The 26,949-nt window shown below is 35.4% G+C and overlaps 1 protein-coding gene across 1 annotated transcript in view; it reads right to left on the bottom strand.

Moving 5' to 3' along the window:
* Positions 1-23,999, bottom strand: part of LOC108533112 (rho GTPase-activating protein 7-like) — a 219,054-nt gene extending 195,055 nt beyond the window's left edge. Inside the window, exons 1-2 of the mRNA XM_017877505.1 lie at positions 23,661-23,999; positions 7,959-9,106 (exon numbers count right to left, since the gene is read on the bottom strand). Of these exons, the coding sequence (XP_017732994.1) occupies positions 7,959-8,981 (1,023 nt within the window). The 5' untranslated portion in view covers positions 8,982-9,106; positions 23,661-23,999. The remainder of the gene's footprint in view (positions 1-7,958; positions 9,107-23,660) is intronic.
* Between the last annotated feature and the right edge of the window lie 2,950 nt (positions 24,000-26,949).

The raw sequence follows: 26,949 nt of genomic DNA, 5'->3' as shown, positions 1-26,949 counted from the left end.
TATATATATGTTGCCTTAAAGGCATCTGGCAGCAAATCTCCCAACTTTATGTCATTTTCACAATTAAAATTAAAAAAGAATTTGTCAGTGTTTAACACTCTCTAAACAAATGCTTCTCAATCTTCCCAATCATTTGTCTTTCAATCTCTTATTCTATTCTTCCTGTCATCTTCCCTCCACTCCACCCCCAACTTCCTCGTAGTGACATTAACCAGAAAAGTTATGGAATTTCTAGACTAGTGGCCTCTTGACATTTTTGACATGGACTCCTCTGCAAGCATGTGTATGTTACTTACTTATAAACAATAACACATACACTTTTATATTAATATTTATGTTAAAGAACATACATAAAATTAAATGGTAAATTAAAATAAACATGAATGGATATTCTAACATTTTCCTTTTCTACACTCATCCTTGTCCACTCCTCTCTGGATACAACTAAGTATCTTCAAAATAACATTTACTACTCATAGTTTGCTGTTGACTAATTAGTTATGATTAATGAGTTCTTTTGAGGCACAGCATAATAATGATCTCAGTCTTGAAGGTCTCCTCAGAGATCCAGATTTTACATGACTCCCTTGTCCCTCTTCTTCCCTTATGTCCTGATTTAGCACAGAACGAGCGGGCAGAACAGAGAGGGGATATGCGGCCAGTGGTGGTGCTTGTATGACTTAAGTTCGGCATCTTTATAATTTGGGTTCCTGACACTTGGCGTTATCCTCTGAAAATAAATATCTTACTACAACAAAGGCATTCATTATTTTTAGCATTTATGAACAGGTTCTAAGTGCTGTGGACACAAGGTTGAATAATTGCGCTCAGTGAGCTACATTTTAGTTAGCAATGGTGGAATCAATTGGATTCCAATGAATTTGTTTGTTATACATTATACATAGGATTTTAATAAGATGATATAGCTCATGTCAGTAATATGTCTTCTGTGGGTATAGAGAGAATTGAGCAACTAACTTGACTGAGAAAACTGGGGAAAGGGAACACCCCCCAAAAGTCAATCATTTGAGGATCTTGAAATATGAGCTTATATGAGGGTTCCACTTCTAGCCTGTTGGAGATAAAGTCCATAAGGCTGACTGTGGTCATCAGAGTACCTGATGTAAAAAAATAGCGATGATTTAGCTCCGTCAGCTCTATAATCCCTGGAGTCAAGTTCATGTTCCTTGTCTCTCTGTAAAGCTCCTGCTTGTGATAACCACATCATCCTGTTGAAATTGAATCTGATTCCAGCCTGCTACATATTTGTTTTTTGTCAAAGACTTTATTTTTTTCTTTACAAATGACCAGTGCTACTTTTGGTATCCTATTTTAGCCTGTCCTTTTTCTATCACTTACTCTCGCTGTCTTTCTCTCTCTCGCTCTATTTTCTCTCTCCCTCCACCTCTCTCACTACTCTCCCCTCTCTTCAGTGCCATCCTTATATGTCAGTCAAACAGAACCCCTACTTGGCATCTCCAGTGGGATTTCAGTGACTAGATGCTTTGCAATGGAATAAACTCTGCTACCTGGCTCATGGTGATGGACCAAGCACATAGAATAGCACCTGGGATACTGCAAATGCTCAATGTTTATTATGGATTGATTTTAACAGACGCTATACCTAGTGTTTTCCTTTATCTTACAATTAAATGTTTTTGCATTTTGAGTTGGTTTTAGACTTATATTTATTTGTCATGAGACAATATATTTGAGCCCCAAATATCTGCAAATACATTTTTGGCTTTCTGGTTATTTATAAGGCAAAAACCAGTTTAAATGGCATGAAATTATTTGATAGTTTTCAGTGGCCCAATGAAGCACAAAACAATTTATTTACAAAGCTATTAGCTTTACCCGGGACACAAAACTCACTAAGAGTATGTTGGATAAGAACTGTCACAGGAACTTGTTATGAATTTACACACCAACTAACCACTTGGAAATAAGCTTTCACTGCCAGCTCCAATCTTTAACCTAGGGAAACAAGTGTCAAAACAAGGGGATTTAGAAAGCGCAATCTGCTCAACAGGCCTGTGTCATTAAAACCAGTGCAAGCTTGGTGTAAAATAATACTGTTATTATGAATTTATCTGCAGAGCTATATATACACCTACCCTGCTTTACATTCCTTCCCTCCTTGTCGGCTCATACTAAGCTTATTCACAAGCTAATTCCTTCATTGTCCTTGCTTTCATTCCACATATCTTGCTACATTAGCCCGAAGCCTTGGCTTAACTATCTTTTAGGTTTTCATTTCTTGTTTTAATCTTTATTTTTTGAATTAAAAAATTTTCAGTTGATACATAAACATTGTTTATAAACTTATGGGGCATATAGATGATGTTGTGATACATACAATGTTTAGTGATCATACAATGTTTAGTAATTAGCAGAGCCATCATTCCAAACATTGATCATGTCTGAGAACATATGTGCTGAGAACGTTCAATATCCTTCTTCTAGCTATTTGAAACTATGTATTATTGCTAACTATAGTTACAATACTTGTTATATTGTTAAATATAATTATAATACATTCTATACCTCTTTACCTTGTAAAGAGGTATAGAACAGTAGAACTTATTTTTTTAGAATAGTTCCTTTCCTTTTATATTGTCCCAGCCAGCCTCCTACTTTGGTTCATTCTGTTTTCTGCACAATTTACTATCTTCTTTATGTCACCCATTGGTCAATGTTATCCTCCCCTTGTTACAAGTCTCCCCCATCGGCATTTAGGGGATAGAAAGGAAAGAGAATATCATTTCCGGTATGGGTGTCCTTTTACGAAATGTTTGCATATTTTAAATATAGAATAAGGAGAAAATACTTGATTTTTGTCAGTCATAGACAATGTATTATATTTTCCAGGGATTTAAAGTACAGTATGTATAATATAATGTTTTATTCCTGGACAGTTTTTCTGTAAGAAATGATATAGCATTTGATAAACATCACTTAATATAGCAAGTAGTTTCATAATGAGGAAAGGTATTCTGTTGTGTGAAATTAAAGCACCTAGTATTTACACAGAATACAACAGAACATATATGCAGCTTGGTTATTTCTTTCGCAACATGTCATGATATATTGGAATATATTTATGTTAGAGCATTATTCCTCAATATTTATGAGTTATCTCTCAATATAAATTGTTCCATACTTCTTTGATAATAGAACTTTTAGCGAACATATGCTTATCCAGAATGTAGATTCCAATGGTCAGTTCCCTTATTGCTAGGTGTGCCCATGAAACTAAATTCTAGCCCATGAAATTGCAGTGAAGTCGATGACCTGGGCACTGCCTGTACACAGGGGTGTGATCACCCCTGTACCCTTTTGCCTTCCCACTGACTTGAATATAGATGAGGACTCAAGATAGCAGAGAGGGGAGATAAAAGGGGTGTGGATTCTCAAGGCATAGAGCCTATATATTAGTTCAGAACTTCTTATCCCTATTTTATGTGTGTGAGAGAAATATGTCATTTGAAGCACTATTACGTTTTCTGAGATAGCAGACTTAATTAATACTGAGATATAGGGCAGGCACAGTGGCTCACACCTGTAATCCCAGCATTTTGAGAGGCTGAGGTAGGTGGATCACCTGAGGTCAGGAGTTTGAGACCAGCCTGGCCAACATGGTGAAACCCCATCTCTTCTAAAAATATAAAAACTAGCCGGATGTAGGGGTGCACACCTGTAATCCCAGCTACTAAGGAGGCTGAGGCAGGAGAATTGTTTGAACCTAGGAGGCGGAGGTTGCAATGGGTGGAGATCACACCACTGTACTCCAGCCTGGGTGAGGAAGCAAGACTCCATCTCCAAGATAAACTAAGAGCCTAGCATTCATTTAATTTGTTGTTGGAATATGAGGTTTCTGTTGGAATGTAGAATTAGATGTTTTCTTATAGTTCACATGATCTTTGCATCTTTATTGGAGTTTATTTTGCTTTGTAATATGGATTATTTCTTATGTGAGCAAATAAACATATGTGCAGACATTTATATAATTATTATGGTTATTCAAAAAATTCAGAACTGTTTAAGTAGTCTTTACACAAGACTGAATTCTGGACTCTCTCTAATTAGTAAACCACTTCTTTAAGAAAAAATGTCTAACCTCAAGTCTTTCCCTAAATGTTTTCCATCTTCACATCCCGTCTGGTTTAAAGAGACCACTTCTTAGACTGTCTCCCTCCTCCAGACTACTTTGGAATTTGTCTCAGAATTGCTTTTAACCAGCCGCCTCACCCTAGAGACCAGCCAGGCCTTGTGAGTGCTGGTCATATGTCACCCAACCTTATGGCACGTTCTCTAACATTTGCTCACAATTCATTTGGTCTTCCTTTGATATCAGTGGCTTCAATTTCATTATATAATTCATCCTATTTAGAGGAATTATTGGCTTAAAAGGTCAATATTTGTAATCCCCTATATACTACATATATACTACAAATATAGGTCTATACTTGTAGTACATACACTACAAATGTAATCCCCTCCAACTGAGACTCCTAATAAATATATGTGTGACTAAACTCTGATAGTCAGAAATATCATCAGAAACTAAGTAAAACTAAGCTTTGCAAAATGATGAATGCCTGCCAAGATTTGTGGGTTTCAAGAAATGATAATTTATATCAAAAGCACAATGATATATCTAGAGCACTATTTCAATACATTTTGAAGATCACCCTTATAAGCTCTTTTATTTTTTTTCTTCAAGTCTTAGAACCTTGATGTTATCTTGACAAAAGAAATCGATGTGCACAAATTTATTGAAGGATTTGATTCACTCACATGATTATCAGATAATGAGCTGATTACAATTCCATAACTAAAATGATATTAGCCTTTATTCGATTTCACTTTTCCAAGTTCTTATCTTACAGGTATTACTATGGCTGACAGTTTTAAATATACAGACAATTAGCAGACTGTTTCTACCACTTGAACATTTGGCATCACATTCCCTACAGACATGAAAATGTGGCACACGTGTGCCTCCAAAAAACTTATCTTTTTCTAAACTAGTTGCACTAGTATTAGACATCAACTAGTTGATTAGAACTCTTGTCAATAGTGTGAAAAACTTTATATTTGTTTATAGTTTATAAAAGCAGTAAGAATCATAATAATAATGCAGATAAAAGGTTGTTTTGTGCCATGCAGAAAATGCCTGTTTATACATTAAATATTATTTTTTTGTGTGTTTCTGTTCAGTGTATGCATTTCATACATAATTCTGTGATCTTTTATAAAAATTATATGGGATAAAAAATGAAAACCCCTCCCTCTGCTCTTTTAATTCCACTCATCCAATGTATTTGTTGTTAACAATTTTGTGCCCATTTAGCCAGGATTTCACATATTATTCAGTTATACAGAGAGGTTTATACTACTGTCTACATTCACATATATATACATATACATATATATGTATATATATACATTCACATATATATACACATACATGTATATCTATGTATATGTATATATGTGTGTGTATATATATATACACACCCACATGCACACACACACATACACATTTTGACATTAAGGTTTGGCTATCTATACATATTAGTCTGCTACTGTTGTTTTTCAGATAGACTATATCATGAACTTCTTTAAAAGTTAGTGTGCTTGGATCTCACTCCATCTTTTTAATGGCAGCATAGTATTCCATACGAGATAAATAATAAACAAATTCTTGGACCGTTTATTTTCTTTCTTTTTTTTCTTTTTTTGAGAGGAGTCTTGCTCTGTCACCCAGGCTGGAGTGCAGTGGGGCTGACTGCAAGCTCCGCCTCCCAAGTTCACACCATTCTCCTGCCTCCGCCTCCTGAGTAGATAGTACTACAGGCACCTGCCACCACACCTGGCCAATTTTTTGTATTTTTAGTAGAGACGGGGTTTCACCGTGTTAGCCAGGATGGTCTCGATCTCCTGACCTCGTGATCCGCCCACCTCCACCTCCCAAAGTACTGGGATTACAGGCGTGAACCACCGTGCCCGGCCTAAACAAATTCTTTATTGATGCAAATGTAGACTGTTTCATTTTTCTTTCAGTAACTTGCAGTATAATGATGAACACCTCTGTACATATCTTTCTGTGAATATTCTCTATTGTTTCTTCTGGTAAATTTCTAAAAATGATGAATTGCCAATTCCACGGTATTTTAACACTCATCCAAGAATGCATAAAACAAAATTCTTACACATTTTAGTTCTGGGGCTTCTCCCATAACCGTAGTTTTCCAGGGTAAATTCCCAACCTAAAATTTTTCATTTAATCTGTTTATTAGAAGGCATCCTAAATGGGTTGTAGAGTTAAAGTAAATATTCCATCAGACAATGTCACAACACTTTAGCATGACAGAATGCTTAAAATAGGATATTTAAGTTCGAACTTGTAAATGAGATATAATTATAACTCTCAAAAGGCAACCATGCTATAGTGACATGTCCAAGAGTAAATTCTTTCCAGCATTCTTAGTATCGACATAAATGTTCAAGTGGTGAGTATATGTTTCTGGAATGTTTAATGTTTCCATTGGCAGTTGGGCGGAGTTTGTTTTATTTTAGGGGAGCTATGCCATAGGTCAGTTAATACTGTCTAATGTGATTATAGCACCCCCTCAAACAGTTTTGATAGGATATATGAAAGTTTTTGAAAAAGTGACCTAATCATTTTAATCATAACAACTTTATGGAGGATTAACATTTTCATAAAACTTATGTAAGGAAGGGAGAGTCTGCCAGAAGCACAAAATGGTCTGTTGGCATATAGCTTGTGGACACTGATTTTTGCTGTAAAGTCTTTGACTTCATTTAAACTAACTCACGACACATTACTGAACTAGTTTGTTAGCAAAACCACAGTCTATGAAAACCAGATTTCTTCACTACAAAGAAAGTAGGAGATTTTTTTTTCTCATGGTAGATAGCCCCAGTTGAACAGAACAAAGAACATTAGTTTTGTGTTTAGGAGAATTGCAGTAATGGATGAATATCTCAAGAGAGGGCCAAGGATATATGTTTTAATCGGTGCATATCAGTGTCAAAACTGTAAGCTTTCTTCAATGCCAGTGGCCATATGGGGTTTACAGAAGAAGAAATTGTACTTGGACTTATATCAGGACTATAACTCACTACAGGTTTTGGAGAAATGTAGGGAACTTCTATAGAAAAGACAGGTTTTGGTCAAGGGTTCACTTGCTAAACCATAATTCAGGTAGCACCATCTGAGCCCTTGCTTCTCTCACTTGGAAGCTTCGCAGGGGAGGATGGAATTTTTAGAATTAGTCAAAGGAGCTGTAACATAAAACATAATTTCAGTTATTAGCCCTTTCTGGTCAACAGTTAAGTCACAGTTGTGTCAAGAAACACAGACTGTGATGTATCTATTGATGGTGAGTGTGCCAGGGTATCACTTAAAATGGCATCAGCGCATTTTGGGGGTGGCAGTAGTTTTGCCTTTGTATATGTAAAGGGATTATTTTAAATATGTGATTTATACCACTTTTTTTCTTATGAAAACATACTCTTTTGAAGAGAAAAGAAATATGCCCAAATAAATGCTATAACAGTACCATGACTTTCTTTATAAAAATCAGAAAGCACTCTACAGAATGCCTTGAACTGCATGTTTATGAGCTATCTGGTGGGTATTTAATTCCAACTAAAGAAAGGGATATCAATCCTGTTTTCAACACAATTCTGAAATAGATTATTCATAAACCATTATACATATTATTAGTGAAATCGATAGATTATTATTCTTTAATTTTTACATATTTTGATGGTCTGACCAAGTGGGTAGTCTTTGAATTATGCATCTGCATGACAGGGCAAAAGAACCATCTTCATATCTTTTTAATCCAAGCAAAATGATAACTGATGAATCCAAGGATATTTACAAAATTTCAAAAGCCAGAGAATCTGTGCATACGTCTTACCTTTCTCTTACGAAGTCTGACTTGGTTATCTGTGGGTTCCTGGGTGGCCAGGGTCTCCTTTAAGTGTAAACACTGCATGCCATCTTCTGCCTTGACCTTTGGTGGACTTTTGTTTTGATGTTGTGAAAAACCACTCTTCTCCTGGCCATTTTCAGCTGACATTCCATTGAGACAGGAAGGAGGCTGCAGAAGGCAGCTTCCAAAATCTGTTTTTAATAATGGCAGTCCTCTGTTTGTACAAGGAATATCTAAGAACTCACCTTGTACTACATTGCAGGTGCTTCTTTCATTTTCATCTTTAGGGAAGTCAGGTTTCCTTCGTTGCTGAGCAATTACAGCAGAATTAAGCAATTGTTTCTCAGGTGCAATATCTTTCACATTCAAAGTATCAACTACATTTACTTTGGGTGCATCTTTTATTTCACTTAAACCTATTTCATTGCAAAGCTCCAGGCTTTTATTTATAGAGTCAGTAACTTTCCTCTCCCCACTTTCTTTTACCAGTGCTAATTCAGTTTTACCAGCCATTCCCCAGGAGTTAAAAGAAACTTGGTTACTTTCTGTGATGGGCAGTGCCTTTTCTAAGGAGCCTGCTCCTTCGATCATATGTTGCCCTGATGTTTTATGCACATGGGTATTCAAAACCTGTTTATCATCTGTAAGGCATAAATCAGAATTGGTATCCTCATCAGAAACAGGCACTAGTGTTTCTGTGCTGGCTTCCAGGGAAAGAAACTGATCTTCACCTTCATGGCTGTCATTTTCATCCACATCCTTTGACAGGTGACCCATTGGCCTCCCAGGAAAATCTCTCAGCTCTGATCCATGACAGCAGTCAGGTAGTGAAACACACTTTTCTTTGCGGTCCACATTTAGAGTTGCATCTTTTTCCATACTTGCCTGCAAGCTGTCAGCTACGAGTCCATGATGACATGCTGTGTTATGATCATTAGAATTAAAAGGCTGTCCCATCCAGTGGGTCACATGTTCTTCCCAGCTTCTCTTTCTGATAGCTACAGACATGTCATCGTAGTTTAACCACAGACATAGAGATATATTCCATATGAGGGTAAAGGAGATGGAACTTGATGAAAGATTATTTCAAAATCACCAATCAAAGAAGGGAATGGGTTCTGTCATTTCGCCACCTATTAAAAATTAAAAAATATGTATAGTCACAGATACATTTCTAAAGTCAAAATATATCTTAGAAAAGAGAAGACCTAATCTATGCTATCAAAATTAAGAGATTTTATAAAGCTTCTGTTTATTAGCTTTAATAACATTATTTCTTTAAGAAACAGCCTAATATTAGTAGGAAATTTTACATTGAATATTTCTGATAAAAATCATCGGCAACACTTTTAAAGGCAATTGGATTGGTCCATTAATGAATAAAGATATAAATACTGAACATTTAAAACTCCATTAAGAAAATATGTGAAATGCAATACTTAATAAAAACCACTGGAAGAAACATGTTGTTCTAGCTTGCATGCTTTCCCGATTTACTTTTGTGAGCACAAGTTGTTAAATATATCTATTCACTGTTTGGTTTGAATCACAGCAAAAGTCACCAGGGAACTGTTCATGCAAAACTTGAGCTATAGAGACAGCATGTGTAATATATTAGTGTGTGAAAGAGCTAACACCGAACCCAAATGACCTGTATGTAGTTACTCCAGGGAGTGACTAAGAAACATGGAATAATCCAGTTTATCACATATTAACACACAGTGCATTGAGTAGAAAGCATAACACATACCATTTACAATGCCTTAGGACAGATCCATCTATACATGCATCCTATTACTGCTACTACTAGCTTGCAAGCTGGTATTGTTGAAGCTTAAGATAAATTAAATAATTTACTAAAGTTATACATGTAGGAAGTGAGCCTAGCTTCAAACTGGGTCCTGCTTCTAAGGCCCAGACTGAGATAGTCAACAAACTTCATTGTCTTCATGGAATTATGAGATTCTACCTTCATCCCTTCTTCCCACATAACTTTAGTATGTGTAAACTCTAAATATTTTATGCGAGAATTCAAGTGAACATAAAGGAAGATATGACTATAAGACAATTGGGACTATTCTTCAGAAACTTCGGTCTCATTCTGTTTGGCTTATAAGAAGTTTAGTTTGCATATTTCTGTTAGAATTTGGCCATAAAATTTAAGTAAACAAGAAAATCATGCATAAGACAAGCTCAGAATACAAACACATGCCAGGTATCCAACCTTTTGCCTTGAATTCTTCAAACCCTTAGTTAAAGGAAAGAAATAGTACCAGTGTAAACTCAACCTTATAAAAGTGACTAACCCAAATTTTGCCCCACAGTGAAACTATGTTATTGGACTGTAAAAGAAAAATCCCATTCACAGAGCAGACACTTTTAGTTTTTATTCCACAGAAGAACTGTCAGTACACAACATGGGTTGAGTTTTGATTTATGCTATAGACAAGATTAACTGCTGTGCTGATCTTGGATCTCTTTATTCTATTTTAAAGGGCCTTGACTCCCCAACAAAAATTTTGAGCTATTCTGACTAAACACATGCCTGAGAGGTAAATATTTCCACCCTGTAAAAACTGGTGAAATTGACATGTGCTAGAATTTTAGTATCCCAGCCTGACCAAGTATCTTTTTGGATACTATTTGGTTCCCTCAAAGGTCTGTGGCCATCTTGAAAAGTGGTCAGCCTTCACATTTTCCATGTTGACGTTCACTCTGCACTCAAAAGAAAATATAAAGTCTCTGAATTCCATGCATAAGTCATTATAACGTGGGAGGCTACGGAAAGTGGAAAGAACGCATAGATGCAAGCCAGAAAATTTCTGCTTTCATGGGCACATTTGGGATGTCATAGGGTTTTAGATGCTTTTCTCTCTTTATTTTTATCCAGTGTAGAAAGAGCAGGCTCACTTAAGAAATGCCAAGTGGTATTACGATGTCACTCCTAAGCCACATTTTTATTTTAAGTTGAGCCTGAATTCTTGTTTCATTTCTTTTACTAAGCAGAAAGATAGTTTTATCAACTTTTAGGAAAGAGAATTACACAAAACAAAATTTTGCCTTTAAGACTTGACAATAATATTCATTAATTTCTGTCACTCAACCTTGACAAGTAAGTATTTCTATCAAATCAAAGGAAGATAGTTCAACAAGTTCTGAGACAATCTAACTGCAAAGAGAGATTATAAATAAGATAAATCCAATAAAGTATTAACTATTCTTGTCTTCATTTCTAATCTAGGTGCTTTGAACATTTCCAAATCTTTTCTGTAAGTGTACACTTCTATTTTTAAGATATACAATTTCTCAATTATCATAACCATCATTATTACATTGGGTATCCTCATTCATTCCGTATCATGTGGTTTGACAGTTTTTTTAAAAAATGAATGTCTGCAAGCTCTTCTATCTACAGTTTCTATTTAAATTTTGATTTGTAAGATTTATAGTTAAATCTGCCTCTATGATTTAAAGACAAAGCAGATTATTAATAAATAGGAGCATTAGATTATTGTCAATTATATCTGAGTTTATAGGTGTTATTTCCTAAATCATCTGAACTGATTATAATCTATCCCATAAGAGAGATAAGTCTTTGTAAAAGACTGACTTCCCCTATGAGCCTCCTCACTGGGCTGCCTTATTTAAAATTACATTTCAAAAAACTGACTACTTATTTTTCAGATTTCTATTACATTTCTTTTGTAATCCTATTCATGCAGTTTCATTCAGAATGAGCTCAGTTGCTGAGGATTTGGATAGAGGATCTGGAAAACTGTAGGTCATTTCAGGATGTTGGTTTTATGAAGTGAATTTCCATGGAGATTTTTCATTTCTTAAATTCATGTGTTCAAGCACCATGACATTAACATTACAAGAGACTGTATGTACTTCTAATGATGCAGTGATTCTGGAAAATACTTGTGAAATTTCCAAATTTGAGGAATTAGTGTATGATTGTGAATTCATTGTTTGCATTAATTTTGTAACACTTACTAAGCCTTAACATAAGAATTTTATGGCATACAATATACACATTAAAATTAAACAAAATTACTGGGCATGATGACTCACACCTATAATCCCAGCACTTTGGGATCACTTGAGCCAGGAGTTTCAGACCAGCCTGGGTAACACAGGGAGATGATGTTTCTTTGGGAGGCCGAGACGGGCGGATCACGAGGTCAGGAGATCGAGACCATCCTGGCTAATACGGTGAAACCCCGTCTCTACTAAAAAATACAAAAAACTAGCCGGGCGAGGTGGCGGGCGCCTGTAGTCCCAGCTACTCGGAGGCTGAGGCAGGAGAATGGCGTAAACCCGGGAGGCGGAGCTTGCAGTGAGCTGAGATCCGGCCACTGCACTCCAGCCTGGGCGACAGAGCGAGACTCCGTCTCAAAAAAAAAAAAAAAAAAAAAAATGCAAACATTAGCCAGGAGTGGTAGCATGCACCTTTAGACCCAGCAACTTGGGAGGCTGAGGTAGGAGGATTGCTTGAGCCCAGGAGGTCAAGGCTGCGGTAAGCCATGATCGCACCACTGCACTCTTGCCTGGGTGGTAGAGCAAAATCATCATCATCATCATCATCATCATCATCATCATCAATTAAGCAAATTAAATGCTACCCTATTTAACGATTGGAGACATTCTAGTTTGAGAATCACTGATCTATATTTGATATCAAACGATCATGCTCTGTTTTGCACTTGTCTCTGAAATAGAAGACCAGCTTATAATTTGCCCTGCCAATTGTTCTTAGAAAAGAAGAACTTGATAATAATTACTACTGCTGATTCTATAGCCTGAGAGAGCAAGGTGCAGATGAAGTACCACTGGCTGATATCAAGTGTGCAGTCTGCAGAACTAACAGTAGTTAGATCATAATCACTATTCATCAAGCGTTTGTTTAGTACCCAGTGAGTGGCAGAAACTTGGCTAAACATTAGGAATATAAACCTAAATTATATATTCTACCTTTGCTACTAAAGCTTACAATTTTGTGGGAGAAACTCTTGTAGACAAGGATAATAGTTCTAAAGTTAAAGTTCTATCATGGCCACAATATCATTGGTAGGGGTATGAATACCAAGTAGAGGCTCATTCATTTCCTTTCTCTCCCTTCCCTTCTCATTACCCTTTCCTTTCCTTCCCTCCTCCTTCTCTCCCTTCCCCTCCTTTCCTTTTTTTCCTCCTCCCTCCCTCCCTTCCTTCCTTTCTTGGTGGCTAAGGGAATGGTGGATATGTCAGCTAGGGCTTCACGGAGGCGAACATGTCTGAATGAGATCCTCTGTGGTAAATTTTCTGCCTCCAGAACGTTCAAGTCAAATGGTATTTGAGGTACAGTTTCCTACTGGATGGAAGAAAACTTCCTTTCTTTCTGGCTTCAGATTTCTACTATTCTAGAATTACCTTTTTGGAAAAGATAGAGGAAGCAATAAACTCCAGAGAATTGCTTGCAACTTGAAAACGCACTAGTTACCTTGGAGGGGAACATGTATCAGAAGCATTTCAGAGAACAGTTTTGTTTTTTTTTAGACGGGGTTTCACTCTTGTTGCCCAGGCTGGAGTGCGATGGTGCGATCTGGGCTCACTGCAACCTCCATCTCCTGAGTTCAAACGATTCTCCTGCCTCAGCCTCCCGAGTAGCTGGGATTCCAGGCATGTGCCACCACGCCAGGCTAATTTTTTATTTTTACTAGAGACAGGTTTCTCCATGTTGGTCAGGCTGGTCTCAATCTCCCGACCTCAGGTGATTCGCCCGCCTCGGCCTTCCAAAGTGCTGGGATTACAGGTGTGAGTCACCACGCCCGGCCCTCAGAGAACATTAAGAGAAGAAATTTTTCGAAGAAAACAGTTTTAGCGTGTGTCCCAGAACAAATGATTCAAGTCTTCAGATTGAAGGGAACTGATGAGGATGCAATGGTACCAGAAAGAAAAATTGACCACATAAGAAATATCGTTGTGAATTTTCAGAACTTATGAGACAAGCAAATGGTTCTAAATGTAATCAGAGAAAGAGAAAAAGAGATTATGCATTAGGAGTTGGGAATCAATGGTATCAGATTTCTCAAAAGTAACAGTGCAGAGAAGATGACAGGCAAATATGACTTCAAAATTTGGATGGGAAGTTATGTTGGCCTTAAAATTAAATGATAAGTCTTAGTTTTATTTTTAACCTCTTCTCAAAAGCTACTGAAGAGATAGCTACCCCCAAAGTAAAAAATAAACACAGCAGGTAAGACATGGCAAAAGGAAGCCAAGAATTCAGCACAAGTGAGGATGGAACAGAATTCTCAGGATAAAAGTTGTGTACCAAGTCCATGGGTCAATCATTTCACATAAATCCTAAAGTTCTCTCTGGGAGATGTCTCTAAAGAAAGGGAAATAATAAATTATATATGACATATTGAGAGGAATTTTATAACGTCAAGCAATGTGGATGGAAGAATTATTAATAGTTATTGAGAACATTAGGGATATCAATTACCAACCCCAGGAAAAACAGTTTTACAAGAAGGAAAATATAATAATAGCACACTCCATAAGCTGTGGCTAATTTTTTTTCATGTAGTCAAAATAATGCAAATAGTAAACATTAAATTAACCAAAACATTTGAAGCAATGATTTTCAGTGCATAGGATTCTGTGAGGAGTGAGGTTAGGGAGAGCAGAGAAAATAATTCAAGGGAGATAGTCACTTTCTGTAGCAGGAAGTTAAGAGATAATGTCTAAAATAGAAAAAAAAATCATAGTACAATCATATTGTTTAGAAATGCAGAGTTAAATATCAGAAGACATAGCTAAAAATAATTTAAAGTATTATGATTTTGTGTGCCATTTGCTAAGAAAGTTTTATCTCTGGATTTCAGAATTCATGCTAAAAATAATTTAAATTTTAAAATGTTCTACAGCAGTAATTTAAGATTGAGTTGATGCATAAACATGACTGCAGTTCTTCTACAATATGTCCGGTGGGACCAAACCATTTCTTTTGCCCCTTCCCACTCCCCACACCATGCCCTCGCAATTACAGAAACACTAGTCTCATGTATATAGCAAAGAAAAGGTGCCAGTTTGAAGATTTATGGCACCAATATCCATGCAATTTCTATGAGATTCTTAGGTCAGTTCCTTCAGAGTGTCCTTTCCTTCCCCAACTCTCCTGGGGAATTCCTGAAATTTGGAACAGGTATTCTTAGGAATTGTCTAAGCCATCGTTTTCCTAAAATGTTATCTGAATAGAAGTTTAAGATACACAAGAAAACATGTAAATAGCATTACATTAGCAAATGCACATAAATGGGGAATTCTCACTTAAATTCCCACTTTTCCTGAATACCTCACTCACAGTACTGGGAAAGATAGCAACATTTTTATTCATCCCATCAAATGCAGGTATCTTGTTTTGTCCTTTGAGAATACGTGTGATATATATAAATGTGTGTGTGTATATATATAATATATAAATAAATTATATATAAATATATAAACACACATATATACACATATGTATACACATACATGCACACATAAATATGTATATGTAAACACATATATATATACACATATAAATGAACACGCTATTGACTTCTGGGTTGTGAGTATGTGTGTGTATACATATATATATCAATATAAATAAGAGAAGGCATGATTGACTCTAGGATATTCTATTAAATATCCTGAATATTTAATGGAAGGGAAAATAAAGACATAACGGTACTGCCACTTTACTTTTTTACTTTTTCCTTAGATAGCTAGAATTACTTCTAGTTTCCCTTAGAGTTTTTCATCCTGATTAGCCATCCCCTGTTAAATTTCTAGGTTACGTTCTCGGCCACCTACTGCTTTATACACATACACACACGGACACACACACACAGACACATACACACATATGTATATATATACACACATATATACACACAGACATATACACACAAATATATATGTGTGCTTATGTGTGTATATAAATATACACACACACATACAAAAACAGTTTTCACATAGCATGTGCTTAGTCACTGTGGGAAGAAAGAGAAGATGTAAGGAAAATAATCTCATGTTAATTAAACATAACTTATACTTTCTAAAATGCTCTCTTGGCATATGAACCAAGAAGAAGACACCTCTACATTTGGTGCATTTTGTTGCTATGTGGTGAGGGTCACTTTGGTAAGATGCATACATTGGAAACCTGAACATCCTCTAATGATATGAAATCTTACTGCATCTTAGCCTACTCTTGGGGAGTCACACGTGTACATCATATGTGCCCCCAGAACACTTACTGAATTGAATTAGGCAATTAGAAAAGACAATCAACAACCTGGAAACAGACATGATCACAGGATCACAACTTAATGTAGTTCTTCAACTCGAAGTAAATCTTCATTACAAAGAGCATTTGTGGAAGCCAAAATGAAACGCATTTCCTTTTTTTTTTTTTGTTTTTTTTTTTTTTTTTTTTTTTTTTGAGATGGAGTCTTGCTGTGTCGCCCAGGCTGGAGTGCAGTGGCACGAGGCAGGAGAATAAAACGCATTTTCTTAATGATAATGTCAAGAAACAAATTACCGAGCAAACTACATTGTGTACATTTGGGCGCCTTCCCACTGCCACACAGCTCAATGATCAATGAAGAAGGATCCTCTTTATTGCCAAACTGAACTGACATATGCTTAGGAGCAGCAAGAAAGCCCAGAGTAGATATTATATTTCTTAATTCATTAATGTAAATACACAAACAAATAGCAAAACCTTAAGATCACATTTTAAAAGCATTTCTCTGAGTCTAGTCCAGACAGTCAACTTTCAGTAAAAAACAACTAGTGTTTTTCCTTTAAAATATTCATGTTATCTAATCTCAATTAGACAAGACTAGAATTAGACTGTGGGTGGATAAACCTTTAATAACATGATGAAGAATTTACCTCCATATGATTTCATGCAGATTGCCTTTCTTTAGTAGCAATATGTGTCTTAATCCCACACAAAATCATTATTCATCTACTTTTACATACTTTGTTTAATGCTGGAATTTACTTGTTATACCTCATTACATGTTAGTGGAAAACACGAATCCCTGTTAAAATTTTTATTGGCAAATTGCTTAATGAAGATTAAAATATTATATATGAAGTAGCTTCCATGTCTTTTGATGTTTGGAAAGCATCAAAAACTTTACTAAATTAAAGAATAAGTCATCTATAATGAGCCGAGTAAGGGAAATAAGTAGTATATCACTTTTTTCAAAAGACACATCCAAAGTTCCATCAGTTTTGGTATTTAGAAGAAAATGAAGAAATAGGTACCCAACTGAAAATATTATTTTATTGTTGACCCTTTAGGTATGTCGGTTTTTACTGAACTTAAAACACTTTTTTTTTTTTTTTTTTTTTTTTTCTCATTCTTAGCCTCTCAGTGATCAGGCAAATTTGAAAGTTAACTCTTTCAATCCACTAGAAGTCAGCTTCTGAGAAAAGAGCAGGGTGTTGAAAAATTGCAAGCTATTATTTCAGTGGCGCTCTGTTTTTACATTCAGGTTGCTGCTATTTAGTGTCACTTCCAGTAGTGTCTAATTTTCTTGCAGAGAGGAGACCAGATACTGGCAGCGTTTGACTTACCACCCACTTTATGGCTCAAGTCAGCCAGATTTGGAGATTCTTTTAACATTTTTTTAAGCAACACACATGTAATTTGAGGAAACTGAGAATACTTTATGATATTTTCCTGATATCACTGAGATCTTTCTGGGGATATTGGTTTCTAGGAGATCCCAGAATTAACACAGCCATGAGGGACAATATTGCTTTATGGATGTAGTAATTTCTAAGTATCGATGTTTTATTTGGATCTCCATGTTTTTTTTTTTTTTTTTAAAGTATGCAGTTTCTTAATAGTAGTGTTTGATCCTATGCAGAATAATTTGGGCATTTACAAATACATTGTACCTTAGATTAATTCTGCAAATAAATTCATTAATGAATAATTATCTTTTTGGCCATAATATCTATTTTCTGTAGAATCTCTTACAATAAAGAAAAGTATTGCCTTTCCTCTGAGCTTGTTTCACTTGAAATTTTTCATGTAACAGGAAGTAGCTTAGGGTTCAATTTGATATTAAATGTGTAGCTGACCTTTTTGTTATTGATGGCAAAGCAGTATGATTGAAACGTGCTTTGCCTTATTATAAAAGATATTTTATTCAACAAGGAACACAGATTATAATGTTTTATCATCATCATGGTGAGATGTGGTTTTGCTTTAAGTGGTCACTTTATTTTTAGCTTTGCTATCATTTCTAAGAACACTCCAACAGTAGACACAGTAATCACTAAGTGTAAATAACAGATATAGCTACATCAACACAGGTGCTCAGATAGCAAGTTGACAGTAGGGAATTACATTTTTAGTCATTCCATAAGCACAATTTCACTGAAATCAGGAACAAGATGTCATTAGGAACTTAATTACTTCAGTGAGCTTGGTATCCTACCTGGGGTCAATGCCTCTGCTATCAACTTTTGTTTGTCTTCCATATATTTCTATCATCTCATTTTAATTTTGTCATCTAACTGTAAATGTTTGAGCTTATTTTGATCAACAGATGTTTTTCTTAATACCTAAGAAATATTAAGTGCATTAGAAACTTACAACGATAATTTTAATAGTAAAAAAAAAACCCTTCAATTAATTAAGCACTTATTATGGACTAAATACTGTATTTGGTGTGTTACTTGGAAGCTATCTCCTTTAGTAGTAATACAAATATTATATGAAACGGAGACTATTATTGCTTTAATTTGATAGGGAAGAACTTTGGCAGGACTAAGTAACTAGCTCAGTGTCAAATTCATACTGGTGGGCAGGAATTCTCTCCCATTTTTGTAAGGATGTCTGTGAAAGAACTTTTTATTTTTTTCCTGGTGATTAGGGTTAGTTACTTAAATTCTACATACCTCAGTTTTCTCAGTTCTATGATGGGAATGAAAAAACTGCTGAGGGGAAGATGATAATGAGTTAATAATAATGAGATTATAAGACATGTAGAACACTTAGTCCATGGCACATTTCAAGCACTCACTAGATGTAAAGTGACTTGATCATGATAGTGGTGATGGTGATAACGATGATGACTCCTTTAGCTTTCGACTGATTTTAGCTGCAGAATCCAGGGCTGAGTATGAGCTGAAACTTATCTTTTTCTTCTGTGTCCATGATATTTCAATATAGATGAGCGATTAGAACAAAATGTGAGTGAAACACAACTATTCTTTATTCTTTTTTTTTTTTTTTTCCTGAGATGAAGTTTTGCTCTTGTTGCCCAGTCTGGAGTGCAATGGCACAGTCTCGGCTCACTGCAACCTCCGCCTCCCAGATTCAAGTGGTCTCCTGCCTCAGCCTACCGAGTAGCTGGGATTACAGGTGCCTGCTATCACACCTGGCTAAAGTTTTTGTATTTTCAGTAGAGACAGGGTTTCACCATGTTGGTCAGGCTGGTCTCGAATTCTTGACCTCCAGTGATCCGACCACCTTGGCCTCCCATATTCTTTCTTGATGAATTGACCTATGCCTTTTTAAACAAGGACTTGTTGATTATACTGTATGCAAAACACTTTGCACACACCAAATCTCATCTGATGCTCAACATGAACTAGAAATCCCATACTTTACTAATAAAAAGCAGACACTCAAAGTAGTTATGGGGCAAGCATCAAATCACAGAGCTTCAAGTGGTAAAGAGGAAATCAGAGCCAGTTTTCTGACTTTGCCCATTATTTTTTTCAGTACACCACCCCATTTAAATTGTGGAAAATTCGCTAGTGCTCTGTTCTCACTGGCCTCATGTAACTTTTAATTTCAAACCATTTCTGGATGCCTATGCTTCCTTCTGGTGCTTAATGAACTTGAAATGTCATCTAATGAGAGTGTTGTTAACCTCTGGCCTCAGGCTCTGATGACTCTTTCCAACCTCTTACTTTCCTTCCCTTTTAAAAATTATTATTCTATTATTACAGGATGTCTGGAAAATAAGAAAGAAGTCCAACTCCCACACATTACCATTCCTCAACCCTGGTTTTCCTTTTTTTTTTTTTTTCTTCGCTTTTCTTCCCATTCATTTCACAAACATTTGTTGACAAACAAGCGTTGATAATTCCTGACATGCTAATTATTTTGCTAATTGCTGGGAATAAAAGAAACACTAATTGAGTATCTAAACTTGCTGTTTGATCTTCCTACTTCCTTTCTATCTCATTTCCATTAACAGGGCTGATTTTGTCTCTGAATTATTTGAATTGCATTGCTAAAACACTTTGTTATTTCAAGCTAATACAGAAACAACCTTTTCACACATACAATTGTCTTTTCCATCCATTTATCTCAACTAATGAGCAAGTTCATATGCATGCTGTTTATATGATCTTTCAGATTTTTTTTGGCATTTGAGTCACTGTTTAATCTTTTAAAGTTCATTTACATACTCTGTAATCCACTGAATCAAAACTAACAATCTTTTTAAACTGGGTCTCAAGATCCTAGTTTATTCATTATTATTCTGTTTAACTTTCTTAAAAATTGCCCATTTGTTTCTCAAAACTCTATGAACTATCAGTTTAAAGCCAAAATAGAACCATAGAAGTAAACACTGTATTTCTCTATCACACCAAAGTCAATCAAGAGTCATTCTTCTCTGTAACTCTGTTTGGTCTATGTTGTTTATGCAAGGCGCTTATCTTTCATGTGGGGAAGGCAGGCCCAATATTCACACTACTTCCCTCAAATCTAAAAGTTTTCGGTGTTCCCTTGTCCTCTTCCAATTCTCATGTATAATTCTTGACATGTCTCTATTCTGATAATAATATCCTTGATCTAGATCTTGGTCATTTGGAACTTTGCCATACTGTAATAGTTTTTAAAGAGTGATTCTCATTTTATAACACTGACATCACTCATTTTTCAAGAGGAAACCAATAAAATACAAACAAAAGACGAATTTCAAATGATCTGTTTTTGACCTATTTTAAGCTGGTAAGACCTAAACCTCTATGAATAAGATTAAACCATTCCATAAGTATTTGTAGTGAGTTATACAGTATGGGTAGGTATAGACAGAGACAGAAAATTCTCTTTTAAAATTATAATGCCCTTATGAAAAAAAATGAAGTGATGTGCTCTTTTTCACTAGGCCTTCTAGGAATCATGTAGTCAGCTATAAGGGCCACCACTTTATTGCACTTATTTCCCATTCCAATAATGTAGAGTGTGGTGACATTGAAAGGAAGTGTTGAATAGTGTATCTTTTAAGTAGAAATAACATTAGGAAACTCAATCTGGTCATGAAAATGGAAAAAAAAAAGCATCATGACACATTCTTTTTAAAGAAATGGCAGCTACTAGTAATGGAATGTGTTACTTTTATGAGAAAGGGTCTTGTCTCGGAAGGTATACTGCTTCAGCATACACAGCAACAAATATTGTCATTTATGAAGTATGATGCAGGTGAAATAGCCAACGCTCCCATTTTATACCACATTGCTCAGACATTCATTTATATACTATAAAAATTCTGCATTCTACAACTGAATGACTTTGTAGAAGGCTTAGAGTAGATATACAAATCAATTAAGGGATTGAAAACATGCTGGAGAAATGTAAACTTTTTTATATATCAACTTAGGCTTTTTATATATTTAGTGATATAGAACAAAGAATTGGAAATAAGCTACAGCAACAATGATTTAGGCTAGATAGAAGAAAGGATGTGTTGGGGGGGGTTGCTGTAAAATTGCCTCTGAAAATCATTGGTTGGGATAGTTTTATTATGATCATTTGAGTACAAGGATATAAATTAGAAAAGTTATTTTCTAGCCCTATTTTTAAAGAAACACCAGATTAATATAATTATTAGCATATGGATTGATTTTGACATAAATATCAAATATAATAAAATAGTCATAAAGCAAGTTACGACTGTAAAGTGTTTGTTGTAGGCATACTAATTTGTTTTTTTTAAAGTTATGATTTTTTTTCCCACATAAGTAACACTGTGACAGCTTTACCCCTTTTTTTTTTTTTTTTTTTAATAAGAGGATCTCCAATTTTCTGTCTGTAAAGCACCCTTCTACTGGACATGTTCATACTTCATTATGCATAATTATTATTGGAGGGCAGGATGATGGGATAAAAAGATACATGAATTATGAATCAGGGCACTGTGGGTCTGCTGTCATCTCTTCTGCTAGCTAGAGGTGTGACCTTGGACAGGTCACTTTTAAATCCCATTTCTCAGCTTCTTGTAGGCAAGCTCAAGACAGTGTTAGAGAAGACGATCTCTTAGGTTCTTTCCTTCCCTGAAATTCCATTTGGAGATTTTAATTTAATCATAATTTAGGTAAGTCAGTATTTTATCTTTCACATATATAAAAGTAGATTATTTTCTCATATTTAAGGAGTTTTAACACAAATTGTCACTGAATAGTTAAAATGTATCAATATAAGTTATTCTAGTATAAAAATTGAGAATAGCTAATACAGCAGATGGTTACCTTGTACTAAATAAAAACTTATAAAGAAAACACTTACTTGATTTCTTATGATTCAACTGTCAGAATAGCTTTCCATCTTTCACTTAGTATATTTTGTGTTCATCTAATAGATTTGAAAATGTACATGAATATTTCTTCCCTTTATGTACCATTTTATTTCTGGAAAATGATGATTTTTATTATAAATATTCAGAAATATAACAGTATCTTATGCATTATAAGTCCATACTTTTTCAGTCATTACTAAACTTCTTTCCTAATATATTGTACATTTAAACATTTAAGATTACCTTAAAGAGACTACAGTCAGGTGGAAATGTAATTTTACGATTACATAAAGTAAGGACACAAACAGTTTCCATATGACTGGAGTGATTTCTGACTGCCTTAAAAGAGTTATAGTGAGTGTCAGTGTCATTGAGATTGACTTCAGTTATTCAAAATATTACACAAAATGTGACCTGAGCAATGAATCCAAGAAAATTAATGTAAACTAAATTCGATTCCGACACTTAAATTTCCAAAACTCAGATTAAATACTACTTAGGAGAGAAATAATTCCTGAAATTTCACGTGTTTACTTTTTTAAAAAAATGAACCTTTTGAGCTGTACAGGAGAAGCTTGACATATGGTTGAAACTGGCTTGGGTAAAATAATAAGAAATTCAATCTTCGTAGTTTTAAATGAGACACAAAATAATCTTTGGAGACTGATTATTAAGCAAAAGTCACTCGAGTGCTTTCTACTCTCCCTCTTGGCACAGGAAGGTAGGGTAGGAATTCATTTACACCTCACACTGATGTGTGAGAAAATGTATTTGTTTCACGTTGTGCCAAGAAATAGGAAAACTGATCTGACAGCTCAATTAATAAATAAGTTAAACATAAAAAGGGATAAAAATAAAATCTTACTTTATGGAGGAAAACAGTTAAATCTATATGGAGTCTATTTTAGAACTGACAGTTTGCTAAAACGAATTGACTCACAATTTTCTAGTTATCAAACATTTTCCACTTCTGATTTTATGGCTTTACTCTAAAACCTAGGAAGTCACCAACTCAGGGCAAGATGCTAACATTTATCTCAATCTTTCTCTCTTCAAAGACCGCCTCAAAGCATCAAGATAGTCTATAGCGTCTTACCTAGACAACGAGGAGCTGAAACGCCAAGGCATGACACTGCTCAACACTCAGGCTAGGAAAGAAGTCCGTCCCCGTTGGTTTCTCCAAAATCTAAGTTCCCATTTCGTGGTTGAGATCATGGCTCTATTCTGAGCAGTTTCACGCAGTGTGTGATTCTAACAAAAACACCCTCTGCAGCTGGAGGGAGCCTTAGCTAAGGCAGGATTCTGTCAAGGCATTCCTAGTGACTTCTGTCTCCTAAATTCAGACTGAGGTTTTGCAAAAGGGGCCTCCACAACCAGGCCCAGATTGCCTGGAAAGTATTTCCTGCCTCTGAGGAGTGTGCATGCGAGAAAGGCTGTACGAAGAGAGAGGAGGAGGGGAGAGCCCAGCCGCCTGGGCGTTTTAGGAGTTCTGATTTTACACAGAACTCAAGTGAGTTTTGTCAGAGCTCTTGAGGTGATTAGCTGGAGAGTCATAAAGTCCTAGAGCTTTTTCTATCCCACACTGCTTATGAAAAAGAAAGAAAAAAAGAAAACATAGTTCTCTCTCCATCCACAACCTTTCCACTATATTAAATGTATAAGCACAGCTTAATCAAAATGCCTTTGCTTGCTCTCATTTCAAAAGATCTTTTAAGAGAGCAAGATGAATTTAGCCTTAATACCATAATTCTTCTAAATGGTAAAACCTTTTTTGAACGTGACTTAAAATTGGAAATGCTGCAGCTTTTCATTTGTCCCTGAGACCATCTGTAAGTAAAATCCCAAGCATCCAGTTAATAGAACGATTTCTTCCAGATCTCTCTGATCACAAGAATCCTTCACAGAATTAAAATAGTTTGTGTTATGGCAAATGCAGCAGCACATTACCTCTAGTCAGAATCCTCCAGTTACAAAAATCCACTGCTGGAGCAGAAGACAGGCTCCATCTTGATCGTATTAGAGTCTTGCTGACATTAAACACTTACAACTGCTTCCATCTAGCATGGCAGCATTCCTGAATCACATCTCTAAAGCCGCTCATGGTATCTGCATCCTTCATCCGTCACAAATTTTGTGAACTATCATCTGTTTATCTTTTCTGCTTTCTTGTGCCTCCCCTGAATGACTTCCTTCTAGCTGCTCCAGGCTGGGAATTTGGACTACCATTTGGTTTTGATTAAAACCAGACAGCCAACTCTGGAGAATTTAGGGAATAAGCTAATGGAAACTGCAAGTATGGCTTTAATTAGTGCATCAATTAATAATAGATGTTAGCTCGTCTTATAATAAGATGTCACAAATACAAACACAGAGAACGCTGAAGTCGTTTCAGGAAAGAAGTTACACCAATTTTCCTTCCCTTATGACCCAGAATCCTCTTTAGAGAATGTGGAAGGAAAGAAGAGGGAGGTGGCCTTGGGACATCCAGGCTGTGGAGAGGCCAGTAGAGCAGCTTCATTGTTTATACCAGGGAAGCAGGAAACAGCATCTCTGACTTTAATTATCTTGCTTGGTGGAAATTGCTCAGTAATGTCTCCCTTCTACTTTATTTACGATCAATGGATTCTGCTGCTATTTATGACTCAAACTTTTTTTTTTTGTGACTAATGATCAGATTAATTATTGACTCTACGTGCTTCTTGAAAATTTCTAGAAGCTTTCAATAATAAGTGCAAGAATACTTCCAGTTGGATGTGATAAAATGAGTAACATATAATAAGAGGTAAAAGACATTTTTAACTTGTTGGCCCTAAGATCCATCCTGTTCTTCTCTGAAATTGTAAGTAGTGTTCATTGTTCGCTGTTATTCTCCATCCCTGTATGTCACAAGGGCCATCTTGTAGTACTTTCTGAAAATATTGGGTAGGTGATAACTCAAATATGCACAATGTTCTAACTACTATTTCTTTCCCTATTAGATAACTAAAATCTCTCAAAGTTAATGCAAATCATGAACTGTATTGGACACATGTTAGAAGGCAAGAATGACTTATACTATGCATGAGTTTGAAGATGAGAAGTAGTCAAATGAAAACATTTGCTCAGAAGCAGCTTTAAAAGTTTAGATCAAAGTCTTATTGATTAAAAACATGAGCATTTAGTTTTCTTTAATTTAACCTTCAACCATAGGCCAAGAAGGATTCTGTTCTTCCATAAATTCTTTAAAAAGTATTTATATTCATATTCAAAGTATTTCTACTGACACGATGCCTATTTCATCTTTCCAACAATTTTGTGTGTATTCTTATGTTTTATTTTACAAATAAAGTATTGAGAAGTAATTTTCTCACAGTCAAATGACAGAAAGTGCCCGAGTCCACACTGGAACTCAGATCCTCTAACTCCAAGCTTTGTGCTTTAATTTTTTTCTCCATAAACTGCCTCCCTTGACTTCCACGTAATTTCTTTATGAAATTGGGAAGACTTCTTAAACTCTATGAGTTTCTTATACTTCTTTAAAAATAGAGACAATTTCACATAACTTATAGATTGGAAAGCAGGATGAACTTCATATACATAAATATTTGTGTATTTATGTTTATTTCCCTAAGAAAAACACTGGAGAACAAAGGAATGAGAATTGATATTACATCTTTCCTAATGTAGCTTGATATCTCTATCTCTGTCTCTGCTTTTATTACTGATGTACAGTGGTTACTCAATATTCTATCAGCACCGTGCTAATTCTTAGCTACATTTTACTCATGAATACTGTACCCCGCCTCATATAATTTAGTTTCGTTTCTATTTATATTGGCTTGGGAAAACAAGAAAACTCTGGTCATAAATGCCTTTTAGATATCTAGAAACTCTTATTAGTAAGTTTCTCATTAACATACCCTTTTCTACACAACAAATACATTATGTTTTCTTCTATTAATAGAATTACTTCCCAAATCTTTAATTACTTGTATTTATTTTTCATTGTTCAGTTGCTTGATTCCAAACAAATCTCAGATCTTATAGTCTTATAAAGGCTTTACCAAATATAAGTATGAAGATAAATAGTGAGAAAACTTCCTAAGTTCTTAATATTGTGTCAGGAACATTGAAGGAGTTTAAAATATTTGTCCCCTTCTTTCTACTTGCAAATCTAAATACCAACTTCCTTAAATGTTTGACTATTACTCTGTACTGGATCAGCTAATCAAATAAGGGGATAGAGACAGTTAAGAACTTGAAAACAAAGTATCAGGATAGGAGTCTGCTCCAAAACTAACAGCCTTTGTGACCTGTGTGAGTTACCTAACCGGGGTAAGGATGTCTTAGTTTCCATAACTAAGAACTGTCACAATCCAAAAAGCTAGTCCTTATAAAGTCATTGG

Source organism: Rhinopithecus bieti, unplaced genomic scaffold, assembly GCF_001698545.2.
Source record: "Rhinopithecus bieti isolate Rb0 unplaced genomic scaffold, ASM169854v2 scaffold_10584, whole genome shotgun sequence".
Lineage (NCBI taxonomy): Eukaryota > Metazoa > Chordata > Mammalia > Primates > Cercopithecidae > Rhinopithecus > Rhinopithecus bieti.
The sequence above is the reverse complement of the archived record's forward strand: the minus strand, read 5'-3'. Positions and strand labels throughout refer to the sequence as shown.